The sequence below is a fragment of the Microtus oregoni genome, unplaced genomic scaffold (assembly GCF_018167655.1).
Source record: "Microtus oregoni isolate MIOR12 unplaced genomic scaffold, Mior012 000022F_ref0000154, whole genome shotgun sequence".
Classification (NCBI taxonomy): domain Eukaryota; kingdom Metazoa; phylum Chordata; class Mammalia; order Rodentia; family Cricetidae; genus Microtus; species Microtus oregoni.
This window is the reverse complement of record NW_024543081.1, coordinates 3,138,258-3,165,775: the sequence shown is the minus strand read 5'-3', so window position 1 is coordinate 3,165,775 and position 27,518 is coordinate 3,138,258. Positions and strand designations below refer to the sequence as shown.

Here is a 27,518-nt window from a genome sequence, read left to right as displayed (position 1 = left end):
AAACCAGTGAACAGTCACTACATTTGAAACAAGAATTTCAGTGGCATCTTCTAAAGTCCAGCAGGAGACCAAATCATTGTAGCTTGCCTTGTGACCATGCTTTGGCACTCACTGTGTAGTTTTAATGTCAAATAGTATGGAACACCAACAGGAATCCTAGACACACCTGTAGTGGTGTATCATTTGTGTTTTAATAAATAAAGTTTGCCTGAAGATCAGGGCAAAACAGTCACACTAGTCAGCCATACAAACCAGACAGTGGTTGTACACACCTTTAATCCCAGCAGCCACAATAGTTAGCCATAGAGGCCAGGCGATGGTGGTGCATGCCTTTAATACCAGTACTAGAGAGAAATATAAAACGGGAGGAGACAGGTCTCTCTCTGTCTCAATCTGAGGATTCATGGAGGCAGGATCACCCATTTTCAGTTTGAGGTAGAGGTAAGAGTCAGTGGATCTACAGGTTGAACCCCCATATTTGTCCCTAGATTTTTATTATTCATGCTACCTTTGGCACACAATATTCAGGGTACAAATTGATGAAGAAGCCTTTACCTGTGGCTTTACAGCCATCTGCAGAGACTGGAGCTGCACAGAGTCACTGCCCTACCAACTAGGTTTTTCTTTTTTCTGTCCTGGTGGGCTCTCCCCAAGCTCCCTTCTTGGGTTGCTACCAAACTAGATAGCTCGCTTGAAATCCAGTCATGCTTCTACTGTTCTACACAGCAGCAAGCAGCCTCTCATCCTTGTCAACCTTGGCAGCAGATTTGGTAAGGCAGTGGAGAACTCTTAAAGGCAGGAATTAGTTTAAAGAGAGAGTTTTTTTCACATGCTTAAAAATGGAAAACAACATAACCATGGGGTTTTGATTGCTGTATGATAATATGCTAGGCAGTTTGAAAATTGAATGATTAAATGAGAGGATCTCTAACTTAGATGGGATTCAGGTAGTGTCAATTGTAAACATTATCAACTTTATCATTTCTGATATATCACTAAAAAGTCTATTAATCTGAGTGCTAAATACAGGCCTTAGAAAAACTAAATAAAACATATCATGGAGATATTTAAATTCAGACACAGAAATTTAATGGAGAACCAATTTAAACATTGCATTATATGTGTAGAGAGGGACAGCCTAGGGTTTTCAAACAACCAACCTTAATATGCCCAGTAACCATACAGGAATTCCCAAATGATAGAGTAAGAGCTGAATGGCCTTCTGTACCAGTGTTAGATTTAAGGAGATTCAAGGAGGCAATAGTCTCATATGGCATGCATTTAGCTTTTGTGAAGCAATTGTTAAATTCATGGTCAGTTTGTAGTAGAATTATCCCTTACGACTAGATAAAGTTGATTAAAGCTCTTTTAGAGCCTGGTCCACTATTACAATGGAGTACCTGGTTCAGAGAAGAGGCTAAGATTATTGAAAAATAAATGCAGTAAAGCTAGAGGTTTGGATATCTACCAAGATCAAAATCCTGGAGAAGAAAATTATGCTGTGGTAGAAAGACAATCTGTATATGATAACCACATGCTGGATTTATGCCACACATCAGCTTTGAATGCTTGAGACAGAATTGGAGAAATTGGAAAGAAAGTTGAGTCATTTACTAAAGTTATACAGGACCAAAAGGAAGCCTTTACAGGTTTATTACAAAAATTGACTTCATCAGTAAATAAAACGACTCCAATTCAGAAGCTAGACAAATAATAATTGAATGTATGGCTTTTGAAAACACCAATTCTCCATGTAAAAGGAGCATTAGGCCATTAAAGGCAAGGCCATCACTTTTGGAGGAATGCATTCACGATACAATTAATATCGAACCTCATAACCATGTTGATGCATGGGTAAGAGAGGTGGTTTCCAGAGGTCTGAGGAAAAAATGAAATGTCAAGTATTATAAGTGTGGCAAACAATGTCACCTTAAAAGGAATTGAAGAAAGGGCATTCACAGAAACAATGTTTTTTCTAAGAATAATCCATTCAGAATGCCCCTCCCTTCTGGATTATGCAGAAAGTGTGGCAAAGGCAGGCATTGGACTAGTGAATATAAGTCACTGAGCAATATTCAAGGTAATCCTTGTTGTCAGGAAACTCTGTGAGGGGCCTCTTGTAGGCCCCTATGTGAATCCTGGTTCAGTCAAGTCATATCCTGCCATCATAGAGAAAACTCCTTCCCAAAGCAATTAAAGAACCTAATATCTATTGTGAGAAACCATACTCCTCTGCATAATAGAACAGACAGAGAAGAGAGAGCAAAAACTTCAAGAGAAACCATAAAGCAAGTATTGTGGCAAACTTCTATAAAAGGAATAAAGATCAAATTAAAATTATGAATAAATGACATTGTCATTAAAGGTCTGTAGACACAGGTGCAGATGTAACAATAACTTCATCAGAATGTTGGCATCCAAATTGGCGTCCTCACAATGTAAATGTTCAGTTTTTAGGGATCAGAACTTTACCTTAGATAAAATGAAGTATGAGATGAGTCAAATGTATAGGACCAGAAGGACAGAGAGGGATATTAAACTGTATGTGGCTGAAATAGCAATGAATTAGCGGGGATGTGATTTGTTACAACAATGGAATACTCAGACTAACATTCCCTCAGTCTTAGAAACAAACCATAAATTAACATATGTTTCTGGAAAAAAATACTACAAGATATAAAATATAGTCACTGACCATTTGGGTTGTACAAGAACAGGGCACAACAACTGCTGATCTTTCAAAGTCACCAATAGCCTTACCTTTAAAATGGTAAACAACTAAACCTATATGAGTTAAGCAATGGCTTTTGTTTCCAAAGAAGAAGAAAAGCTAGAGATACTACAAAAATTCAAAATATTTGATCTGAATAAGAGACACCTCTTAATTAGAAGAGATGATAGTTCATTAAACAGCATGATGTTCAATCTAAACTAACTTATAAAACTAACAAATGCTTTTCATTTTATCAGATATAACTTGCCAAAAGAGAATTCCCCAAAATTAGGGTCCAGGAAGGGTTTTGCTTCTGCATTTTCAGGAGAATAAAGGCATCCAGTTAAGGAATCTGAAGACCGTTGGACAAATAAGATATCTGAAGGAAAAGGACAAATTATCCAGAAAAACTATCTCAAGAAAAAGAGATATTGGCCTATTGGTTATCATATTTACAACATGATAAAATTTCATAAATCTTCCCAAATGTTTGTTTTTGCTGCTCTCGTACAGACATATAAATAGCCTTTTTTTGTAGGTCAGTTTAATTAAAAATCAAAGCTAATTTTGAAGTTGGAGTATGGCTCTTTCATTCTCTAAACCCACACATGCTTATTAAAGTGAAATCCAAAATCTCTGTCTCATGTCAAAAGAGCCACCTGATATGCAACAAAATAAAAACAAATATTTAAGGACCATTTTATTGCCATTAATCTCATAATCCTTTGTTTTCATATTGACTCTTTAACAACTTTTCTTAAGGTATAAGATTTATATATATATATGCATTTTAAACTTTTTGTCATGATATTAATGGTTATATTAAGTACTAATTCTAGAAGAAGGTTTCATCTACCTTTCTGTACATCACTTTGTATTTCAGTCTCTATCAGTTTCCTCAATGAATCATGAGCATGCCTAACAGTGACCTTTGAAATCTCCATAAGGAGAATGGAGGCCAGCAACAACAATTCCTTCAGGACTATGATAACACCACTATGCTGAAAAACATCACCTAAAGATTTCCTTGAGAATACAAACTGCTCAGAACAATTCTGAGGTGGCTTGCTGAAATAATCCAGTCTAACAGACTACTCTAGCTAGGACTTGAGACAAACCCTGCACATTCCCATTACAAAGAGATTAGACAGTAAGTGATACAGGTACTACTCCCAGGACTTCACAGTTAAGCCAAAGTTTGCTATTCAGGATTCCCTAAAAGATGCTGTCACCCCCAGCGAGCAGGAAGTCAATTTAAAAACATGATGCTCACATTTCCAAGTGGTAGGGTGGTTAGTGTTTGGCCTTTCATTTGGTTATGGATATCTGTCATTGTTTAGGATTGTTTATAAGTCATTATTGATAATGATTAAGGAAAAAGAGAAACAAGGGAAATTTGATTCAAGGTCCTTGTTTTGAAAAGGAAAAGGAGAATAAATATATGATAAGAAAAATGGTAGATTATTGAATCTACTTTTTAAAAGTAACTACTAGTTTTAAATGTTTTACACATTGGATTGGACACTTGTATATTGTATACCAATTTTGTATATTGATACAAAATTAAAATTAATTTTGTTAGAACATACTGTACATACATTTCTACTATTGTTCAAAGTATTGTATCTATACAACTCACTTAATAAAATGTAAATTTCCAGTCCTTGAAAATGATCATTACCAACTGTTTAATAAGGAAATGCAGGTTAGTGGTTAAACACCTGTTGTAATCAGACTTGCAGTCACAGTAGGTATGTTTTCAAGGTTAAACAAAGATAAACTTCAGATAGGTCATCTTCAAATCCTTCAGAGATATCAGAATATGGCACTTACTATGTTTTAATAATATAGGTTTTTTTTTTTTAATGACAATGAGACATGTCTGCTCCTGGTAGCATTAATGTACTTCAGAGAAGATAATGGACTCAAAGAAAAACTTCACATGGAATTCGCTTTCTTTGTGGCAAAAGTAAAGCAGTGGGTGAGAAAATGCCTTTGCCTTGGCTGCTGAGAGTATGTTGCTCTAATTAGATAATCAGAGCACAAAAGAGAGTGATTGGCAAACATTGTCAAGACAGGGTGGGACAAGCCTTCAGAATATCCTGCTTTACAGAAAAGTCTGTCAGATGTGATAAACCTTTAGGCTGAATATTGCAGAGGAACTTTGAGTGACTGTCCAGAAATACCAGCCAACTGTCCAGCCAGTCTCTGAGTGAGTTGAAGACTAGATAGCTATAGTTTCCTTATCTACCAGACACAGAAAACAAGTTATGAAGAAAGTAAATTATGTACAAGACATTGAACTCAAAGGACAGATAATGGAGTGTTTTCTCTGAATTTGTCAAACAAATGGACTAGATATTGTTGATGTACTTATTGCCTAAATATATTATAAATAGTTATTGTACTTATTGTATTTAATTTTTCTTATATTAGTTATATCATTTTTATTTTGGACAAAAAGGGGAAATATAGTAGTATATTGTTTATGTTTTAATAAACAATGCTTGCCTGAAAACCAGTGAAAAGCAGCCACACTAGTTAGCCTTAGAGACTGGGCAGTGATGGTGCATGCCTTTAATTCCAGCACTAGAAAGAAAAATAAAATGGGAGTAGACAGGTCTCTCTCAGTCTCAATCTAAGGATTCATGGAGGTAGGATCACCCATTTTTGGTCTGAGGAAAATGTAAGAGCCAATGGCTGCCTGCTTTGCTTTTCTGATCTTCAGGTTGAACCTCAATATCTTCCTCTGGATTTTTATTATTTGTGCTACACACACCAATTATGAGCTTATTCTTAACCATTCTGTGAATTTCTGAGCTGATTGAATTAAATTATGCAAATGAAAGTATGGAATGTAGTTCTACAAACAATATTAAGATGACTGGGCTCACAAGTGCCTTAGAGAATGTTATATTTTATTCTCACTACCTAACATCTGTGGAAGAAAATTCTTTAGCAAAGTATTAATCCAGAGAACCATAATGAGAATCAATCACATGATAAAATGAGACCTGGATTTTATCACCCTTCACATAGAATCAGTTATTTCTCCTCTGGAAGCTTTCCAACTGCCAGATAGACTTATTAAAATTCTGTTGGAGTTCCTTATAATAATATTCCAAATCAAAGCAACAGGTCTATTTTCTACCTCTATTTCCCTGATATTATTATGACTTTTTATTTGTTTGTTTATTGGTTGGTTCGAATCTCACTGTGTGTCCCTGGCTAGTCTGGAACTTGCTATGTAGAACTATCTGGCCTTAAGGTCAGATAGATCTACCCACTTCTACTTCCTGAGGGCTAGAATTAAAGGTATGTGCCACCACATTCTGCTATAACAGATATATAACCCAGGATCCTTAACTATCAGATGCCAGACAAAATCATCCTAAAAAGGAGGTTCTTTGAAAATTATCAATAATTAAAATTTAAAAACAGAAGTTTTTAAAATCTGTTTCCAAGAAATGATTTGTGACCAAATCTCTTTTGCAAAAACAAATAAGTGAGTCCACTCTACATGGGAATTGTGCACTTAGATGTGCTTTCTAAAAACTCTGATTTGTATTTCACTCTGCACAGCTGGCAGGTAGACAACTCTGCTATTAAGGGATCATCTCTCTGGGGATAGACCTAGCTTGCTGATTGGTTCCTCTTATTTTCAAGATGTGTCATAAATTGCTTGGGATTGGTGGCCCTATGTGTGTTTTACCTAAAATCTGTACTTCAAAGTTTTCAAATAAGAAAGAGTTTTTGTTATTATTAATTTCTAAGAAACCCAAGGCATCATCTTAGCAATTATTATAATAATTCAAACCCACTTATCTTTCTGCTTTGGACATGCCTTACCCACTCAGCAGCTCAGGTATTTATTGACTCATTTGTGTTGTCTACCTAATATACAGTTTTAAAATTTTAAATGAACTTATTCTGTGTGTGTGCACATGCATGCACATGCATTTGCATTTGTTTTAGTGTGATGTGTAAACATGTGTATGTGCTTGGGTGTGCATATGTGAAGGTTATGGGTGGAGATACGAGGAAACTCTGTGGGAGTTGATTCTTTCCTTAAAGATGTGGGTACTAGGCAGCAAACTCAAGGTATCAGGCTAACAGCAACCACCTTTACTTACTGAACCATCTGCTGGCTCCAGAATATATTTTGAATATATTATATAGTAATGAAGATTATTTAGATAATATGAACTGCGTGGAATATAAGAGGCTCTACAGTATTTAAGGAAAAAGGTAAAGAGAACCAGCAAGAAAGGCAATAAGACAGAAAGAATTCCTTTGGCATGACCAAGACTGAACAGTTGCCAAATGTGTATTAGTTGGAAAGATTTCAACAGTACACTAAAACTGTAAGAGAAATAAGAAGGAGTTAGGTTCACAGAGAATAGATCCATCACCAGAAAGATAATGAACTATAGGCATTTAATTTTAGATTTCAGGAGAATATCTACTGGAAAATATTTAACAAGCAATTGAATATTGGGTTTTTTTGTGAGTTCAAAATCAGACACTCCAAAATCTCATAAGTCATAGAAATGTGAGTGCTATCCTGAAGAAACTTTTACACAGTGAGCTGAGATAATAATTAAGAAACAAGAAACAAAAGACGTTGATATTAAGACCTGGGAGGCAGAAGAGAAACTTTAGATTTTGATGAGTCTAGAGGGGAAGATTCCCTTCCCATGCAGTTTAGGGGAAATAAGTATTTTCTTGTGGATAAGGGTGAGTACTGCACAGGAGAATAAGGATGCAAAGGATGACAACTGGGAAGTGATCACTATCTTGATCACATCAGAGTAGTTTTAGAATTAAAAACTAGAATCAAGTTAGTTGTTAAGTACAAAGTAAAGAAAGAAATCAGGATGGAATCCAGGATGGCCAGTAAAGATGAATGATGAGAAACAGAGGGTAGAAGATGAACTATGTGGGTAAAGAAGTATCAAATTAAAATGAAAATTTAGGAAAAATATGACTTTAATGACATATCTGTCTGTCTGTATGTATGTATGCATGTATGTATCTGTGTGGAGGTATGCATATGTGAGTGCAGGCGCCACAGAGAGCAAAGGACCTTGACGGGCTGTGAGCCACCCAATGTGAGTGCTGGGAATAGAAATAAGTCCCTTTGCAAGAGTAGTATACACTCCTAAATGCCAAGTCATCTTTTCAATCCCACAACGCATTTTGGGATGAATGAAGCATGAAATTATTTTGTAAGGAGGTAGAAAAACATTTTTTCTGCAAAATAGACATTTGAAAAAAATATACTTAATCACACATTTCAGAAGGCATATATTTTATATTATATCATAATGTCTAATATCCCTGTTTATTGAAGGAAGATATATTCAGTCATGTCCGAGATACATATACCCCATATATTTTTTTCTTTGCATGCAAGGCATCTAGCATGATAAGGACTACATTTTAGCGCCTTCATACAAATCCTCCAAACATTCATCTCCATGGTCACGTCTCTAACTGCTCAGGTATTACATACTTCTCTGAAGAGTAGTGTGTACTAAAACAAACTAACAATCAAGAAATGCAGAAATTATTTCCCAGATAAATGGTAACTCAATCTATGCCCAACAAAAGGATGGGAGGACTCTTTCCTATATGATAATGGGTAAACACGGACATATGGTCATTGGAGAATGGAAGTTTAGAAAAGGTAAAGAATAAAATGATCATGTCTTCTCAGAGGGACAGGGAAGAAGAGAGAAAATAGCTCTTGTCCCCACCCACTCTTCAGTTCCCAGCATCTGACCAGAAAGCCAAGCTTTGCCTCACATCTTTGGGATGATCCTGGGCCATGTGAATGAGTAGATTCTACTCCTTCTTTCTAACAAAACAACCATGCCTAGAAGCTATGATTCTTTTGTTGGTTCTTTCAAGAATATTTAGAAAATTTACAATAGCAAGCTATGTAAACACATACATTCTCGATGCCCAGTCACAATACATTCACAATGTCCAGTCATGATGCGGTGAGCCTATCATAGACTGAAAACATTCACAATGCCCAGGCACAATGCTATGAGCCTATAATAGAGAACAGCACATTCTCAATACAAAGGCACAACACTATGAACTCAGTATAAAAAGAGCACATCCTCAAAGCCCCATCACAATGCTACACACCCATCATAAAAAGCTCATAGCATGGCCACTACAATGATGGGAAGGAAACAGCATATTACAGAACTTTTTTAACTTATAGAAAAGTCACCACTTAGATGGTTCTTTTCATATTTCTTCACATGATTTCACTCTGTTCTTTATTACACAATTAAATTTTATACCTCCTTTTGTGAACTAAAGAAAGTGATGTTTTAACTATCCAAATCCATCTCCTAGATTTTGATTAGCTCCTAACTGTCTCTCTCCTTTGAATCACACACCCTCTCTCTATGCTACAGTGAATATCATATGCCCAACTACTCTTATTTATAGCACTCACAGAGAATGCATCTAGCTGCCCTCCCACTATGGGCTGCTAATCCTACAGGGGTGGATTCAGATTTCACTTGGAGCCCCACTGACCTCTTTTCATAGGTTTGCTGTACCCTAACAGCCATTAGCATTTCACGGTTTGGTATCCACCCCTGTCCCTCTCTCCAGGTGTGTGGGTGTAGTGTGATCAATCACTCACTTGCTGGCTGCTCAGCTTGCTTCAGGCTCCTGCTGCCAGCTCTTGCAGTTCCCTATAGAACTGTAAATCAAAACAAACCCCTTTCTACTCTACCTCCTGTTTGTCAAGACATTTTATCTACCACAGCAGCACAAACACAGCCAATGGACCTTGCTCCATGGTTTAATCTAATTTTAGTCTTTCATGTCAAAAATAAGCAGAGAAATTAGTATTTGCCTAAGTACCTCAGTCTCATCTTCCTTCTCAGTTCCGGTCTGGAGGATGGAGACTGGGGAAACAGGCACATCTTGACCTGAGGATGAGAATTCCTTACACTCTTAAGAAACCAGCATGAAAGGAAATTCTGGTGAACAACTAGGGGAGCAGGGCATGGCTCTGCCTGGAACCCATGTACTTCCCAATGTCTCCGAAGGACAACCTGGTTCACTGTGGCAGTGTGCCCAACCTGATATACAATGGACCCACTTCTTAAATAGACGGAATAGAAACACTGACCCATTGTATCTATTGAAGGTACTTTCTTTCAAAAAGTTCCTTCTAAATAGTTTTCCAGCATTCCTTAAAAATATTACTTTTTATGAAAATCTTATCACATCAACAGTCTGGGCATATAATTTTTAAATTATCAAATGAGCGTAAATATAGTAACAAATAACCATAAAACATATATAATAATAAAAATATGAACTTACATGTTTGGATAAATTGGGACTCTTTGAATCAACATCATATCTGAAAAATTAAAGTGTAAAATTCAAATTATTTCAACAAAATACAGCTAAAATAATATTTCCTAGAACACACAAACACAAAAATTAATTTGAACCAAACCAATGGGACCTTAAAAGAAACACATTTTTAATTTTAAAATAATCCAATGATATAATTGAGACTTTTGGGTCACTTGAATCCTACATAACCAAAAGTCTATAAAGCCCATTGTTGAGAAGTTACAAATTTATCTTTCTTTGAATCAGTGGTATTTCAGTATCTCTCAAGTGACTTCAAAATCTCTTTAAAATGGAGGATTCTTCTCTGGATATCAAATGTAAGCAGGTCTTGTTAACAGGCTATGCATGTTATACACATTATATTTCTTATCTGAAAGATTAGATGCTACCGTTAAAGGGTGAAAACTCACTGGAGCAAGAGAATCTACTTTTCCCCATCACAGGACTTAGTGAAACTGTGTTTTATATAAACAGAAATGAATTTTGTAAACAGGAATTTACATGGAAATATGATAAGCTTTGGTTTTAACCAGTCACTACTGGACATGGGTGATCACCTACAGAGAATCCAGAATGATTCCATGGACTAGAGTTTATGGACATGGCCAGAATAACCTCAGTGTTCCAGACTCTTTAATAAGATAATATTGCCCTGACACTAGTTCTTGTCTACACCAAACCCTTTCACGTTCATGCATAACTTCTTTCCAAAAATCAAGGCCACCTTTTAAGATTCAAGTTTACTCTCAAGTTTACCCAGTAGAATCTTTGTGAAAAACAAAACATTTTGGTTAATGATAGGAAAAAGGAAGAAAAGGAAGAGTCCATTGAGTGTACCAGTGTGCCCGTGGACCCAGTGTACCCATTATTATCACTATACCCACATATCTCGTGTATCCAGTGTAACTATTAATCCCAGAATGCCAATGGGAGTCATGAACTTTCAGAAATACAGGGCATTTCTGGGCACACTGGGTACACTGGGCAGAATGCTTATACTGGGCAGAATGAGCATACAATGCAGCATTTTCCTTTTCCCTTTTTTTTTTCTTCCTATCATTGATCGTGATGCTTTCTTCTGGGAAGAAAGATAGGTGAGAAAGACAAGCTGATAATGTCTCACTTGAGTGAACCCTAAAAGTTACATTTCTAACAGGGAGGAGCAGATGTTAGCTTCAGTTATTTCTATATTTGTAGAATTGCAGCTATCATCCAAAGTAGAATCTTATTCTACGTATCCCATAATGCACAGCTCAAGAGCTTCCAACGGAGACAAATCAGTACACAGCCCAATGACCAGTCTAGTAACTAGTGACCAATCTAGAATTCCTAAAGACACAGACCATTCCCCCCTGGGAAGGATTAAAGGAGAGACAGGGAGTTTCCTTTTACTCTCCAAGATCATGGGGTGGAGTTGGCAAAGACAAATTTTGCCTAGCCAGAGATGGCATGCCCACCCATAAGGCACCAGTAAAGGAGAACATCAAGAAAAGTGTTAGGAAGGTACTTTCTGTGAGCTGAGACTGCTTCATTCTGGGTCACTCACTAGGAGAAGAACAAGAGGGTTTCAGGGTTCCTAGGCTGGTGCTTGGGGAAACTCTAGATTTTAGGGGAGGGTTAAAGCCCACATCTCTAACTACCAACACTCTCTCCATTCCTGGGCTTCTTTCTGCCTTGGAAATCCTGGAACAAATGAGAAGAAAGAAAGTAAAGAATGCTTAAAAGTAAAGAGCTCTGACAAATAAACAAGATGGTTCTACTAAACAAAAGTGGTTGAAAGGTCATGAAATTAGAAATTTACATTGTCCTTACCCAGTGGAGAAGATCAGAATGGACACATTGGAACAATAAGAACAAATAAAATGATTGATTTGCCTCACAAAAATGTTGAAGTCCTTCAACGCAAGGGAGTGTTAATGTTACACATTTCATGATTACTGCCATCTAACTAGTCAAGAAATACTTTATGGGCCAGTCAAACTATACTCATAAATCTCTTTTGGGGTTTCAGGATTCATGGAAATGAAAGAACAGAACGGATCCTATCCCCTCTCTCCTACACCCTGGCACATCCCCCACAGTGACTGGGTACTTCCATGCCTTACTCAGAATCACTGTGGTACAGGCAGCCTTTTCTACCAACAATAGTTTTCAACTTGAAATAATAAAAATTAACAAAAATGTTTTATATACATTGTAGATACAAGGGGATTCTATGATGTAAAACTGATAAATATTAAGTACATATAAAAAGTCAATCACAATCAGAACAGCAAAAGGCACATAATCAGAATGGTAACAGTATGGACCAGTGGCATCAGGAATACAGGCACAGTCTCTCTCTCTCTCTCTCTCTCTCTCTCTCTCTCTCTCTCTCTATCTGTCTGCCTATTTGAATGTCTGTCTGTCTGTCTGACTATCATCTGCCTATTTATCTGTCTAGCTACCTATCATTTATCTTACTCTATCTTTATCCATCTTTCCTTCCCTTCTACATTTTTTCTACAAACTGAAAAATTGAACCATGTTCCATAACATCCCGTTGGTGAGAAAATACACTTTCTTTTGTGGTGCTGGGCACTGAATCCAGGAACTCCACCACACCAAGCAAGAGTTCCTCCATAGAGTCCAGGAGAACAGATGCTCAGAGCTGTGCTTTAGTTGTTTTTTTCTGATTCTGTGCAGTCAGATGTGTTGGTGAATCCTCATTCTGAACTTGCAGTCACCTAGGAGACACACCTCCACACGTGCTTCTGAGAGTGTCTACACAGACTTAACCCAGGAGGTAAGAAGATCCTTCCTGAATGTGAGGGGCCTGATTCTGTGGCATGGGGGCCTGAACTATAGTCAAGAGTAAAAGGGAAACTACAGATGAGAACTTCCAGTCTCGGCTTCTGGCCAGCATCAGAGACCAAACTGCTTGTACTAACTTGCCATCCATATGAAGACAGACAGCATTTCTCTGAATTATGAGCCAAAAAAAAAAATCCCTTCTCCCTTAATTGCTTTCTAAGATATTTTGTCATAGCAATAAGAATACATCAGCAGAAATCAACTAACCCCAAAACAATTCAGAAAGCCATTTGCAGTTATTAGCTGGTTACTTAATACCAGTGTGCTATGGATGGATGATGGCTGGCCACTTTACACCAGTGTGCTATGGGGAGGAAGATGGCTGCCCACTTCACACCGGTGTGCTATGGGGAAGATGGTGGCTGGCCACTTGACACTGGTGTGCTATGGGGGCAGGGGCTATGATCCTTGCAATCATTTGCTGGCCATCATACACTGTTGTGCTAAGAAAGGGTATCCTCAAACAGCTGTTTGTGTCAGAGCATTGAATGGAGTCTTCTCAGCTGTCTGGGTAATGGGAGTTAGGGACCACACTTGATTTGTCCTAGGATACTTTATTTCGGTCCATTCATTATTTTCTACATTTTCTAAAATTATCATACTTTTTTATTTACAAGCAATCCACTTAGATGAGAATTTTTAAGTCAATCATGTGTGTTATACACATATATATGTAACTAATGAAGTCTTCCCTGTTGGATTTATTTGAGAAAAGTCGCAGCATAAAAACAGCCTACTATCAAATTGAAAGTATTATATGAGACATTTCAGTAAAATGAACCAACAGAATTAAATGCCATTAGAAAGGCACAGGAACTGAGAGAATGTGTGCATTGCTTTCTTTGAGATTTATAGTTAACCCTTTCTAGCTCTCCTTGTTTTAGTTATTCAAATATATAAAATTGAGATGTTACTTGAAGATAGTTTGCTTTCTTTTTTGAAAAAATAAATAAATAAACAAAAAATATGACATTTTAATGAAGTGCTATTAATTAGTATTACAGAGCATCTTTGTGGTTCAAGGATTATTTGGTTTCTGTACTACCTGTAATGTCTAGGAAGTTGAAGTAACAGTGTATGGCCAGCCTGTCTTAGTTCCTTCCTATTTTCTGTCCATGCTGCCATAACTGCTTTCTCAAACAGTCACAGCAATGGGTACTGGGTAAGGACATGAACCCAAAATGCCAGTAAAGGGGATAAAGTGTGACAGTAGAGGAGAAACCGTGTAAGCTGTCACCTGCAAGGGTAATGGGTACCTGTCAGCAGACAGCAACCAGAAACACAGAGAAATGATTCAAACAGCCAGAGCTACAAAAAAACAAGAGTTCAGAGAAAGAACAAAGACGGTGGCATCCCCAGGGTAGTTTCAACAAGTCAGAACACAGAATGGGTGCTCTTGTGTGCTTCCTTTCATACTGAAATTTGACTCTAATACTTTCTGTTCAAAAATGCAAATCAGAGTAATAATAAATGGCCACTCCATTGCAATCAGGGATACTGTTCCAGGTTACCTATAGCAGAATAGTCAGTGGAAATGAACATCAATAAATGGTAAAATACATTTTATTCTTATAATAAAAAATCATATAACCCTAAAAATAAATGAAATATACAGCTATTCTGTGGCATAGAAAAAAGTATATGAATATTTAGACAGAAGAAAATATCTGAAAAATTTGCTTCCATTCCCACATACATATCAATGTTTAGCTGATCTCTGATGATTGACACAGCTTTTTAAATTGGAATAATAGAATCCTTGCTTTTCAAATTGTTACATCATTTTACATTTATAATAAATACTTACTACTTTTAAGTGAAAGAGAGTAATGTAGATGGATGTGGAAAGGAGACAGAAAAGGGAGACAGCAAAGAATGAGGAAAGGGTGACTGGTTTCAGAATAAAGGCAAAGTGGAAAAGTTAAGGAGGCACCATGAGAGAAGAAGCATTTCAAAACCAGTTGCAGTAAGCTCTGGGCTAGTGGGGCATGAGCCATGCTCATAAGATCCTCACTGGGTGCTAACAACACTGCAGCCTCCGCGGTCAAGGGAGAAGTCACTGTTTCTCTCCATTTCTCTCTCACCACCCTCATTTGATCATTTGGAGAGAAGTTTTGTGGAAATAAAAACCTAACGTGAACATCATACATTTTTTTGCTAAATCTGATGAATATCTGATACCCTTTAAAGAAAGCATTACAGATTCTTTACATATTTTTTATATATTCTGAAATATATATATATATATTACATAGATTTCAGAGTAAAATAAATACAATTGCTAACAGCAGAGAACTTATTTTATATTAGGAGGGAAATTAGTACTCTTCCAAATAAGGTGCCATTTTTTGTTATGGAAAAGTATCCTTAAGTTCCAATAGGTTTGCACGATTGTTTCAATGACTTAAAAAGCATTAACCTCTTAAAATATTTTTGATATTCATAAGCATTCATTATTTTGATATACAAAGCAAACACTATATTATATTACACAGAGTAAAAAACTGACTCCATGCTTTCTGTGAACAGAAAGTCGAACTTGGTAATAGTACTTTAATATGCTTGAGTCAATATCAATATAGAAAAATATGTAAAATACACAAAAATGCTAGTTCTATCTCCTTGGGCCCAGCACCCACATGGCAGCTCACGATTGTCTGTGCCTCCAGTTTCAGGGTACCCGACACCCTCATCAGGCAAAACACCAATACACAAAAATTATAAAAAAAAATGTCATATATATCTATGAAGCATCAAGAGCTCGAGGGAAGTCATCATGAGGCAGACACATTCATGGCTAGCAGGCCATGGGGAGAAGTGAGCCGTCTGTCACTCGCCATCAAGCTGGACATGTTCTCTTAAAGTACTCTGAGCTTGAAGGAGCCCACTGGAGTATAGGTAAGCTTGAAAGAAAGCCCACCTGAACTCCCCAACATGACTAAGCTGTCCACTAACCTGTTCAAATCATATTTCAAAAACAGTATTAAAAAGGAAAAGTGATATTCAGTACTGTGCTTCAGTCTCTGGCTGAACAGAGTAAAGCTGCCTTCCAATGGAACAGCTAGGTACTCAGGGCAATCGACTCAGTCCAGACTGTGCTACTCAGGTAGTGTCTAAAAATCACATGTAGAATGTCATGTCGAGGAGAACTTACAGGTCAAAACGAAGATTCTCTCTTTCTTCAAAGAAATAGTCCAGAATAAATTTTCTTACAAAATCAGGATTCAAAGTATTATCAATCACTTCAGTTCTTCCAAACTATAGATAAGAAACAGAAAGGTCACAGAGGTTAAAACCAAAGTATAGTACTCAGTGTCAATGTTCCTTTAAAAAACGAGCAATAAATACCCAGTTGATTTGATCAACTAAGCCCCAAAGAGAAGTGCCTAAAGATCAAGCCACCGTGGGATGAAATCAGGATGAGTTTCAGTTCATTCCAAACTCAGCTACCCTGCATCGGACAAGTTGCAATACATCACCCTCCCTTCTGCTAACTGGAAAACCAAACGCCTCTCTAATCTAAAGAATCCATAGCTGGGCAATAGTGGTTCATGTATTTAAACCCAGCACTTGGGAGGCAGAAGCAGGTGAATCTCTGTGAGTTCGAGTCCAACCTTGTCTACAAAAGCTAGTTCCCTGGATGGCTGGGACTGTTACACAGAAAAATCCTGTCTCTGTCTCAAAAAAAAAAAAAAGAATCTATGTATACATAAACTTACTTTTTAAAGTGAAAATTTTTCAGAAAGTCAGACAGATAAAATGTATTTTTAAATAGAGGAGCCAAATATTCATAGTTCTCATCCTTGACTTTTATAGGAAAGAGCCCTTTCACACAGCAAGACCTATTAGTCATGTTTCAGAAAGAAGTTTCTTGTAATCTATTCAACACTTACAGCACAAACATTGCTTAATCCCATTCAGATCTACCAATCTTGTACACTTCTAAAAATTGGGTAATACTTCAGTTTAGAAAAATATTTTTCTTCATCTTGAGGGAGTGGAAATCAGGGAACAAAAGTGCACTCTGGGCCTGTTTCCTTTAAGTCTGAAGGCAAGCCGTTAGGCGGTGATCCTGAAGACAGCACAAATGCACCCATCCCAATCGCTTTTCCCCTCAGCTAATACCTTCACCTCCAGCTGTCATTATAGTGAGGGGATTTTAACCTTAGCTGTGAATCTATTATGCAATCAGGCAGGCAGGCTGTCTTGCTAGAGAACTTACTTTTATTAACGTTCCAGAAGTATTATCATTTTAATAGGAAAATGAAGAATCACGCTCATCCATTCATTGTGAACACCAGGGGCTTTCTTAAACATTGTGTTCGAATGATTATATAAAAATACTTACGAGAAAGTATTTATTTGGGTCCTGGCCAACTATTCTCTCCCTCACAGAGAAACAATTTGCCTCTGGACAATATTTTATATCATGGACCATATCACACGGACAGACTGTAATCCACCCATGACTGCTCGTATATGAAGTGTGCCCCTCCAGAAGGCTCATGTGGCTAACGGTCGTTCTCCAGCTTGTGAGATAATTTTGAAAGGTTTTAGAAAATTCAGGAGCTGAATCTAGTGGACAACTAATGTCACAGGAAACAGGACCTTGGGGACATTTTATTCCATTTCCTTACTGTCTTCATGTGTCCCTTTGATCTGCTTGCTGACTGCCCTGATGTGAAATACTTGCACTGCCTATCTCCTGACCACAATGAACAGTAAGCCAAAGAAACAAATTCCTCTCTAAGTTGCTCATGTAAGAAATTTTGATCACAAGAGATGATGTCAAAGAATGGGCCTCTTGCTGTGACTAAGCCTGACACAGGGTACTTAGGCCTTAAGAACCAGTTTGTGGGGGGAACATGGAAGAGTGGACATGCATACTAGAGAAGGTTTTGAGTATTGTAAACAAAGCTTAGTGGGTGGTTCTGGTGGGAACTCAGAAGACCAGAATACTGATAGACATGTGGATAGCAAAACTTCTTGTGAGAAATACACTGGAAATTGGACCTGAGGTCATTCCTGTTATATTCTAAAAAATGATTTATCTACATTTTATCCATGCCATAAATGAGACTGAATTCCAAAATGATGGACTAATTAATTGGGTGGCTAAAATGCCGAGACACCATGCATTTGTGCCATAGGATGGTTTCTGATGGCTGTTTGAAGCTGGATTTATAGCGAGAGTCAAGAGAGGAAAAAAGGAGAGCAAAACAATTTGGAAAAGCCCTCTTATCCGCAAAGGAGTGAGCTGGAAGCTAAGATTATGCAGAGTATGGTTGCTAAGAAGCAGAGCATCATTCAAAAGAAGCCACGTAACCAACCAAGTATTGTAGAACATGCCTTAAATTCCAGCACCCAGAGGCAGAGACCCGCGCCTCTGAGTGAGTCCCATGCCAGCCAGAACTAAATAGTGAGACCCTGTTTCAAAACACCAGAACAAAATGATCCAAACAAAGAAGAAAGCAATTCACTTTGTGTAAGCCCAATAGAAGCGATGCCTAAGGTGAGTCTTAGGATAAGGCCAGCAGTTGCTCACTGTAGCTTCCATGATACACAGCTGTAAATTCATTGAAACATGTTTTTTTGAAAAAAGAGAGTCTCCAGGTACACAGTCCATACAAAGCCATCTATGGAGGTTCCTCCTTTGTTCAGACAGCCACACACTCAAAAGCAGCTATAGCCATGGCCCAGAGGAATGTGGACTGGTGTGGGAAGTCCTTCTTGTATATGTGTTGAATTGATTGGTTAATGAATAAAGCTGCTTTTGGCCAATGGCTTAACAGAGTAAACCCAGATGGAAAATCCAAACAGACATGTAGAGAGAAAGAGAGTAGATGGAGTCAGGAAAAAGCCATGGAACCACCGCAGGAGATAGATGCTGGCCAAAACCTTATTGGTAGGCCACAACCATGTGGCGATACATAGATTAATAGAAATGGGTTAATTTAAGACATAAGAACTAGCTAGCAATACACTTAAGCTATTGGCCAAGCAGTGTTTTAAATAATATAGCTTCTGTGTAATTATATTGGGTCTAGGCAGTCTGGAAGGAAGGAGCAGCCTCTGGCTACATTGGGCCCTCACAGCTCCCCACTGATGGAGACAGAACAGTTTCCTAACCAAGTGGAAAGTCTTGAGCTAGTTACGACACTCAAAGAGAACTCCACCATTATCTACGCTCCCCATTGCCCACCCCTCGTTTAAACTTCAGCCCAAATCTGTACCAATAAGAAAACTAGAAGACAAGAGTGAAATTTCTGAGCAGAGGTTCCATTGAACTGGCAGCCCACAGTCCATCAACTCCGGAGCCACCAACACCCTTACAGGTCTCATTCTTGTTGGGCAGCAGTGGAGCTGAGTACACCCTACTCACTCTACTGAAGATTATCATGCAGATCTTAAAATTCTGGTTTTAGCTAATCATCTATAAATCTGTGGCAATACATGTTCTGACACAGGGCCCTGAAAATTGCTTTGGGGGATGTCAGCCATAGACTTTATAGATGGTTGTGAGCCACCATGTGGTTGCCGGGAATTGAACTCAGGACCTTTGGAAGAGCAGGCAATGCTCTTAACCACTGAGCCATCTCTCCAGCCCCCAGCCATAGACTTTATGTTTCTAAACTCAGTGCTGGTTTGGGCCCTTATCTCACCAGGCCTCTCAGCCTATCTGGAGAAGCCGATCACTTCATCCTTCCTGAAGCTTGCTTTTCTAGATTTTTGCCTCCATACTTGACTGCATTTTTTTGGTACTTACATCCTCAGGCATTCAGTTCCTCCTTTACAAAGCATCCTTCTAGGTTCTCACCTCCCCTTAGGCACTCTTCTTCGAGATGATGCCATTTGTCCTTATTGTATTCAAATGTGTCCTCTCTAAAATTCAAGTGTTGTTATGTGATGCTATAGGTTCATGAAGTCTCCTCTCCTGAAATGAGGATTAAGGCCTGCCATATGCCCACTCCCATCTCTTGCCGTGTGAAATACACCAGGAAGGCCCTCATTCAAAGATACTTTGGTCTTGGATTTCCCAGCCTCTAGTGAAAAAATAAATTTCGGTACTTTATAAATTATGCTATCTCTGGTACTATATTATACAATACAAAACAGACTGACTACATTGGCTTTACAACCCACCTGTTTAATGGCGACTTAATCTAAGTGACCAGCCCAGAGTCACCCTAGTGCAGACAGCTGTTCTAGAGTCACACATCTGACAGACTTACAGGTCCTTCAAAATTTCCATCCAATAATAAACATCAACCCATGCCCACTCTAATCTTGGGCCTTTGGCCTATCTCCTGCCAATAAGCATTTTTACACTCTACCATGGTCCAACCATAAAGGGGAGTACTCTGTAACAGCGACTTCCTTTTAAACCTATCAGTTCCTCTTTTAGCACTACTTCATAAATTATCAATTTTAATCTCAAAGCATATACCAACTGGTGCAGGGAACCATGGGGTTGGCCTGGCATAGCTGCCTTGTGTCATGGGTTTTTCAGGTCCATGACTCCTGGGTCACAATGTGCCTTCCAGCGCTTAAGAGACTGATGCACCCACCTCAGGCCGTAAAGTGTTCTGGATGTTTTGTGTTTCTCTCTATGATCTCTTAGTAGTCAAGGAACTATGGAAACTTAACAGGACAGTTGGTCTCCGAAATTAGTCTTGTGTACCTTGCATGACTTTCAAACTTCACTTGTATCCTGGAAACTACAATTGTATTGATCCTGGCAATGGCCATTATATTCTGTTTAAAGGTATAAAAACTCTGATTGCTCTCAATAAAATTGGCACAGCTTCGGTTGTGTTGTGGCCAATCCAACTGGCCTGATTTAATTCCTTGCGACTACATCAAATTGCCTTGGCCTGGTCAGTAAGCATGGATGTTCACACACACAATGTTCTACTTGTCTCCATATTTCCCATTAGCAATTTAAATTCAGTTTTATGTCTTATCATAGACTGTGTCGAGGATTTTGAACTCCTATCTCTATCTCTACTTCTGTATTTACTGCAAATTATCCCCTATCCAACAATGAGAGCTGTCCTTAAATAATATATAAATATTTTGCCATTTCAGCAAAAAGACCTGATGGCTTCACAGAGAACATTGGATAAACTTTTTGCTCTATAGGATTTAACATCTCTCAGTGATAATGGCTTTATTCTTAGATTTCTTTTATTTAATTTTTTGTCTATCTGGCCCTGGTTACCTCACTCTATGATTTTTTTCAATTCTGTTTATTTTCCTGAAATTTTTTTCTTTCATCTCAATAAAATTTGAATATGTATATTGACCTCACCTTCATTATCCATTCATCTCCTGTTTGATATCTGGACTGGTTTCATTTCCTGGCATTAATGAACATTGTTGGACAAGTATCTGCATATGAGGATACAGAAATCTAAGTATGTTACCAGGAGTGGTATAGATGGTTCAGCAGACATATTTTTACATTCTTGAGAATGTTGATTTTCAAAAATGCCACATTGGTTTATACTCCTAAAAAATAAAAATAAGGGTCCATTTCCCCAAATTCTTGCCAGAATTATAGTTTGGTTTCTGATAACAGCTATTTTGACTGGTATGAGACACAGTTTCAGGGTAGTTTTCATTTTAATTTCACCATGTAGTTGAGGATGTTGAAAGCTTTGAAGACATTCACTAGTCATTTGTATTTTTCCTTTCAAGAGCTCACTGTTTAGTATCATGAAGCATTTAATGACTAGATTGCTTGGTTTTTTGATGTTCAGTGTTTTTAGCTCTTTGTCTATTCTACATGTTAACCCCCAGTCAGATGGACATTTGGCAGGATTTTTTTCTTCCATAATGAAGGCTATCTCTTCACTAGATAACAATTTCTTTTGATATATAAAAGCTTTATATTTTCATGAAGTTTCATTTGTTTAATTGTCTTTTTCAGAAAGTCATTTTCTTTTTTCTTTTTATACTTTATAGTTTTTATAATTAATTTATTCTTACTGTTTTTATTGTACAATATACTTGTCTCTATTTCCCACCCTACCTCCCCTCACCCATTCTACCCTCTTCCATGACCCCACACTCCCAATTTACTCAAGAGATCTTGTCTTTTTCTTCTTCCTGTTTAGATCTATGTATGTCTCTCTTAGGATTCTTTTTGTTGTCTAGGTTCTCTAGGGTTGAGGACTATAAGCTGGCTTTTCTTTGCTTTATGTCTAAAAGCCACTTACGAGTAAGTACATATATTTGTCTTTCTGGTTACCTCACGCAATACGTTTTTTTTTCTAGATCCATCCATTTGCCTGCAAATTTCAAGATGTCACTATTATTTTTGCTGTTGAGTAGTACTCCATCATGTAAATGTACCACATTTTCATTATTCATTCTTCTGTTGAGGGGCATCTAGGTTATTTCCAGGTTTTGGCTATTACAAATCATGCTGCTATGAACATAGCTGAGTATATGTCCTTGTGGTATGAATGGGTATATACTCAAAAGTGATATTTCTGAGTCTTGAGATAGATTGTTTCCTAATTTCCTAAGAAATAGCCATACTAATTTCTAAAGAAACTGTACAAGTTTGCACTCCCACCAGCAATAGAGAAGGAGTCCCCTTACTCCACATCCTTTCCAGCATAAGTTGTCATCAATGTTTTTGATCTTTGCCATTCTGACAGGTGTAACATGAAATCTCAGAGTTGTTTTGATTTGAATTTCTCTGGTGGCTAAGAATGTTGAGCATTTCCTTAGGTATCTTTCAACCATTTGAGATTTGTCTGTTGATAGTTTTGTTTAGGGTTGTACCCCCTTTTCTATTGGATTATTTGTTCTTTTGATGTCAAGTTTATTGAGTTCTTTATATATCTTGGAGATCAGTCCTCTGTCAAATGTGGGGTCAGTGAAGATCTTTTCCCATTCTGTAGGCTGGCATTTTGTCTTTTTGACAGTGTACTTTGCTTTACAGAAGCTTCTCAGTTTCAGGAGGTTCCATTTATCAATTGGTTCTCTCAGTGTCTGTGCTACTGGTGTTATATTTAGGAAGGGGTTTCCTGTGTCAATGCATTCAAGTGTACTTCCCACTTTCTCTTCTATGAGGTTCAGTATGTGTAAGCAGAGGCTGCTTGTTCATTTCCCAGATACCCAAACCCGAAATAGTCACACAGAAACCATAATTTAATTACAATACTGCTTGGCCTATTAGTTCAGCCTTCTTATTAGCTAACTTTTACATCTTGAATTAACCCATTTCCATAATTTTGTGTTTTACCATGAGGCTTGTAGTTTGCGTACTGGTAAGGTTCTGGAGAGTCTGCCTCCTTTTTGCAGCTACATGATGTCTATTTGACTCTGCCTACTCTCTCGCTGTATCTTTTCCAGCCTGACTATATTCTGCCCTGTCATAGGCCAAAGCAGCTTCTTTATTCATTAACTAAAAAAGAACACATATACAGAAGGACCTCCCACACCAAGTGTGATTGGTTTTACGTTGAGGTCTTTGATGAATTTGGACTTGAGTTTTATGCATGGTGATAGATATGAATCTTTTTGCATTCTTCTACATGTTGATATCCAGTTATGCCAGTATCACTTGTTGAATGCTTTCTTTTTTCCATTTTGCCATTTATATTTTTAGCTTCTTTGTCAAAAATCAGGAATTTATAGGTGTGTGAATTGATATCTGGGATTTTGATACAGTTTTTTTGGTCCTCCTGTCTGTTTTGACACCAACACCATGTTTTTTTCATTACTGTAGTTCTATAGTAGAGTTTGAAGTCAGGGATGGTGATGCCTTCAGAAGTTCTTTTATTGTACAGGATTGCTTTGGCTATCCTGGGTTTTTGTTTAACTATATGAAGTTGAGTATTGTTCTTTTGAGATCTGTGAGGAATTGTGTTGGGATTTTGATGGGCATTGCACTGAATCTGTAGATTGCTTTTGGTAAGATCGCCATTTTTACTATGTTAATTCTACCTACCCCATAAATCCTACGAAATCAAGAGCATCTTCCCATCTTCTCATGTCTCCTTCAATTTCTTTCTTTGGTATTTTAAAGTTTTCATTGTAGAGTTATTTAACTTCCTTGGTTGTGCTTACTCATCTATACATGAATATGTACATGCATACATACACTGTAAATGGCATTGTTCTCTAATTTCTTTTTTCATATATTACTCATGGGTACAAAAGAAGGGTATTGATTTTTGCACATTAATTTTGCATCTTACTACTTTGTGTACTGTTCATTAGCTCTAGTCTTATGGTAAAGCCCCTATGGTCTTTTATGTATAGAACCATATCTTATGTAAATAAGGATACTTTGACAGCTTTCCCTTAATTGCATCATTTTAATTCTATTTTCATGTCATATTTTTCTACCGAAGACTTCTAGCACTATATTGAATAGTAAGTACCTTAGATTTGTTCATGATATTATTGTGAATGTTTTAAATTTTTCACTGTTTAATATCGTGATAGTTGTGGATTTATAACCTTTTCTAACTCTCACATCTCCAATGCTTGTTTTTACCAAGAGATGGTAGATTTTTACCAAAAGTTGTTATTTCATCTATTGAGATGATCTTTGGTTTATAACTGAGTCCACTTATGCAATGAGTTACATTTATTGCTCTACTTATGACAAACGGGAAAATCAGTTTTCTTCAGTGCAATGACACAGGGTACATGCAGAAAAGGCCCCATGCCTAGGAGTCAGTAGCTGGCCATCACAAAAGAGAATTCATGGGAGTTTTTGTGCTTTCTGTTTTGCTCTGACATTTTTTGTCTTATAAATTTTTGTTTATTTGAGCTTTGTTATACATGTTTTTTTCTTTTCGTTTTTTGCTTTCGGAGAGAGAAAATGAGATTGAGTGGATAGGGAGATGAGGGAGTAGAGGAAAAAAAATCTATTCTGAACATCAGCTATTTTGTATCATTGAAGGATATATATACCTGTTCATAATAATCTATAAAACACTAAAAAATGCTTACAAGTAGCATTATATGGACTCAACATATTATATTTGAAAATATATATGAATATACAATGCATATATGCATGTAATTATAACTTATAAAAAAGAGTCAATGAGTTTAAAAAAGATTGGAAAGGGATATATGGGAGGGTTTAAAGGGAGGAGAGGGAAGAGTTGAATGTTGTAATTAAGATACAATTTTAAAAATAGAATGCATATGCCTGCTTAAAATAATTTGAAGCAGAATAAATATATACAAGTATATCTTGTTCAGCCTATTCCCATAATAATACAGTATTAAATTTTCACTATCTAATCATTGGGAAACTATTCTTTTATTTACCAACTGCAAATTCTTTCAGTTATTTAAACTAAATAATTTTTTTATTGGAATAAAACATCATTCTTCTAAAACTGTATGCAAAAAGTCAAGTTTCAAAATAATAAGTTTTGAAAGTTTTCCTTTAATTATTATGTTTATCAAATAAAGGCCTACTTTTTCTAGAAATGGTGGAAAGAACATACTCTTTCTTGACTTCTAAATCAACTAATCATTAAAGTGATTCAGAGGAGAAGCACTGGAATAATATTCAGTAGCTCCTTTTTTGGACATCAGTTAGATCTGCTCTGTTCTGATAGAAATGTTGCCAAGGTGCAGCCTGGGTGAGAAGAATAACTGTAGAATGTAGAGAATTTATCAAAACTAGTACACATTCTGTGATAGGAATCTTTTATTCTTAGTGAGCTGCAGAGAACAAGAGAAATAACAAACCCTTTAGGGCAGACAGACAGACAGCTAGAACAGACTTGTCAGACACATTTAATCAGAAAACTCCATGTAAAACTGCAAACCTTCAGGCAGTGTAAAAGGATAGAAGACGTTGATTTCACATAAACACACACATGTATATGCACACATGCACACACACGCACACACAAGCACATGTGCAAGCACACACACATGTATTTGTGCTCTCTTTCTCTCTCTGCTTACACCCTTACACTTTTGCTCTAGAAAGTCAAACTGGCCTCATCAGAGAATGCATGGTCCTCTTCCTCTGAAGGAAAGAGATAAAGTGGGGTTCTGTTGATCATTACCAAATGCATTTTCTACAAATCAATACTCTGAAGTTCATTTACTTCTGAAATGACAAATGGAAGATCTGAGCCTGTATTCAGAACTTACATTATCATTGATCAGTGGGGTATGGATACAGAGATGCAAAAGAAAAAGCCATGTGACTTCCATGTAATAACATTGCTAAAATTAATATTTTACGTATGGGACAGTCTTTGGGTTATTAAGGACCTTTTGTTTCTCGGAATTAAAGCATTAGCCATCAAAAACTTTCAACCTTAATCATATCACTTTAACTTTCATACATAAAATACAGAGAAGACTAAACTCCATCAATTTCCAGGTTCCGTTATTTTAAAAGTTTGCCTAGAACACTGTATTTCAGGTAATCATATTCTAAATAATAATAATATTTCCTAAAGTTGCTTCTCAGCAGTCATTTTCTAGCTATCAATACTAGGATTAGTGATATAATTTAGCACCTAGAGGAAAACAATTGACTTAATTCACATGGAGATTCGTACAGGAGAATACAAGCTATATTTATTATTTATCAGTTAAATCTTAATTTATATATTGTACATGTTTTTCAATGAATTGTGAACCCTGAGGTTACATGACTGGAATCTTCAACCAACAGAATAACCAGTCAAATAAACTTAACATTTTCAATAAAATGCAGTGTATGGGGATATAAAATGTACAGAAATGAACTCCTAATTTAAAATGTATTATTGTAAAGAGGTTATTCTCTAAATTAAATTGATGATGAATTTGAAAAACATGTAATAAGGAGAGGCACAGCAAAATGATGGCTAAGACCCCTCAGTATCCATCCCCTACAAATGCACAAGTTGAAATAGCTGTTCATTGCTCACATACCACACTCGCTTCCCAAGAGCTAATGACACCAGCTGAGAAACTACAGTGAATCGCTGACAGTGGAAGGAAGAGAAAAGATTCAGAAAACATGGAGGAGGTAAGAAGGAAAGAGTTGGACAGTATCTCCCCTTCCACAATTTCAAATAGTGAAAAGCAAGATACCTCTGAGTTGGAGAAGGGAGAGTGACTTAAATGCAGTCCATAAAGTTAAAATCCAGCTGCAGGCTCACCACTCTGACATCAACAGCTATGTAGAGGCCCATCACCTTTCTCCTTCTGCCAATGATCATAGATTGAGTAAGGGAACCTCATTATCTAATAACTGGTTTCCTTGACCCTATCCTCACCTTCAATCCTACACAGCAAGAATATAGTAATATTTTATTTGTATTTTAATAAATAAAGCTTGCCTGAAGATCAGAATGTAAAGATAGCCATGCTAGTCAGCCATACAGGTCAGGCAGTGGTGGCATATACCTTTAGTCCCAGCAGTCACACTAGTTAGCCATAGAGGTTAAGCAGTGGTGGTACATGCCTTTAATCCCAGCACTAGAGAGGAATATAAAATGATACGAGGCAGGATTTCAAAGGCTTATTCTCAGTCTGAGGTTTGGTGAAGAAGGTTTGG

The 27,518-nt window shown here is 37.1% G+C and overlaps 1 protein-coding gene across 1 annotated transcript in view; it reads right to left on the bottom strand.

Moving 5' to 3' along the window:
* Cpne8 (copine 8) overlaps window positions 1-27,518 on the bottom strand; it is a 178,238-nt gene that overhangs the window by 111,964 nt on the left and 38,756 nt on the right. Inside the window, exons 4-5 of the mRNA XM_041672522.1 lie at window positions 16,122-16,225; window positions 10,076-10,115 (exon numbers count right to left, since the gene is read on the bottom strand). Coding sequence (XP_041528456.1) covers window positions 10,076-10,115; window positions 16,122-16,225 — 144 coding nt within the window. The remainder of the gene's footprint in view (window positions 1-10,075; window positions 10,116-16,121; window positions 16,226-27,518) is intronic.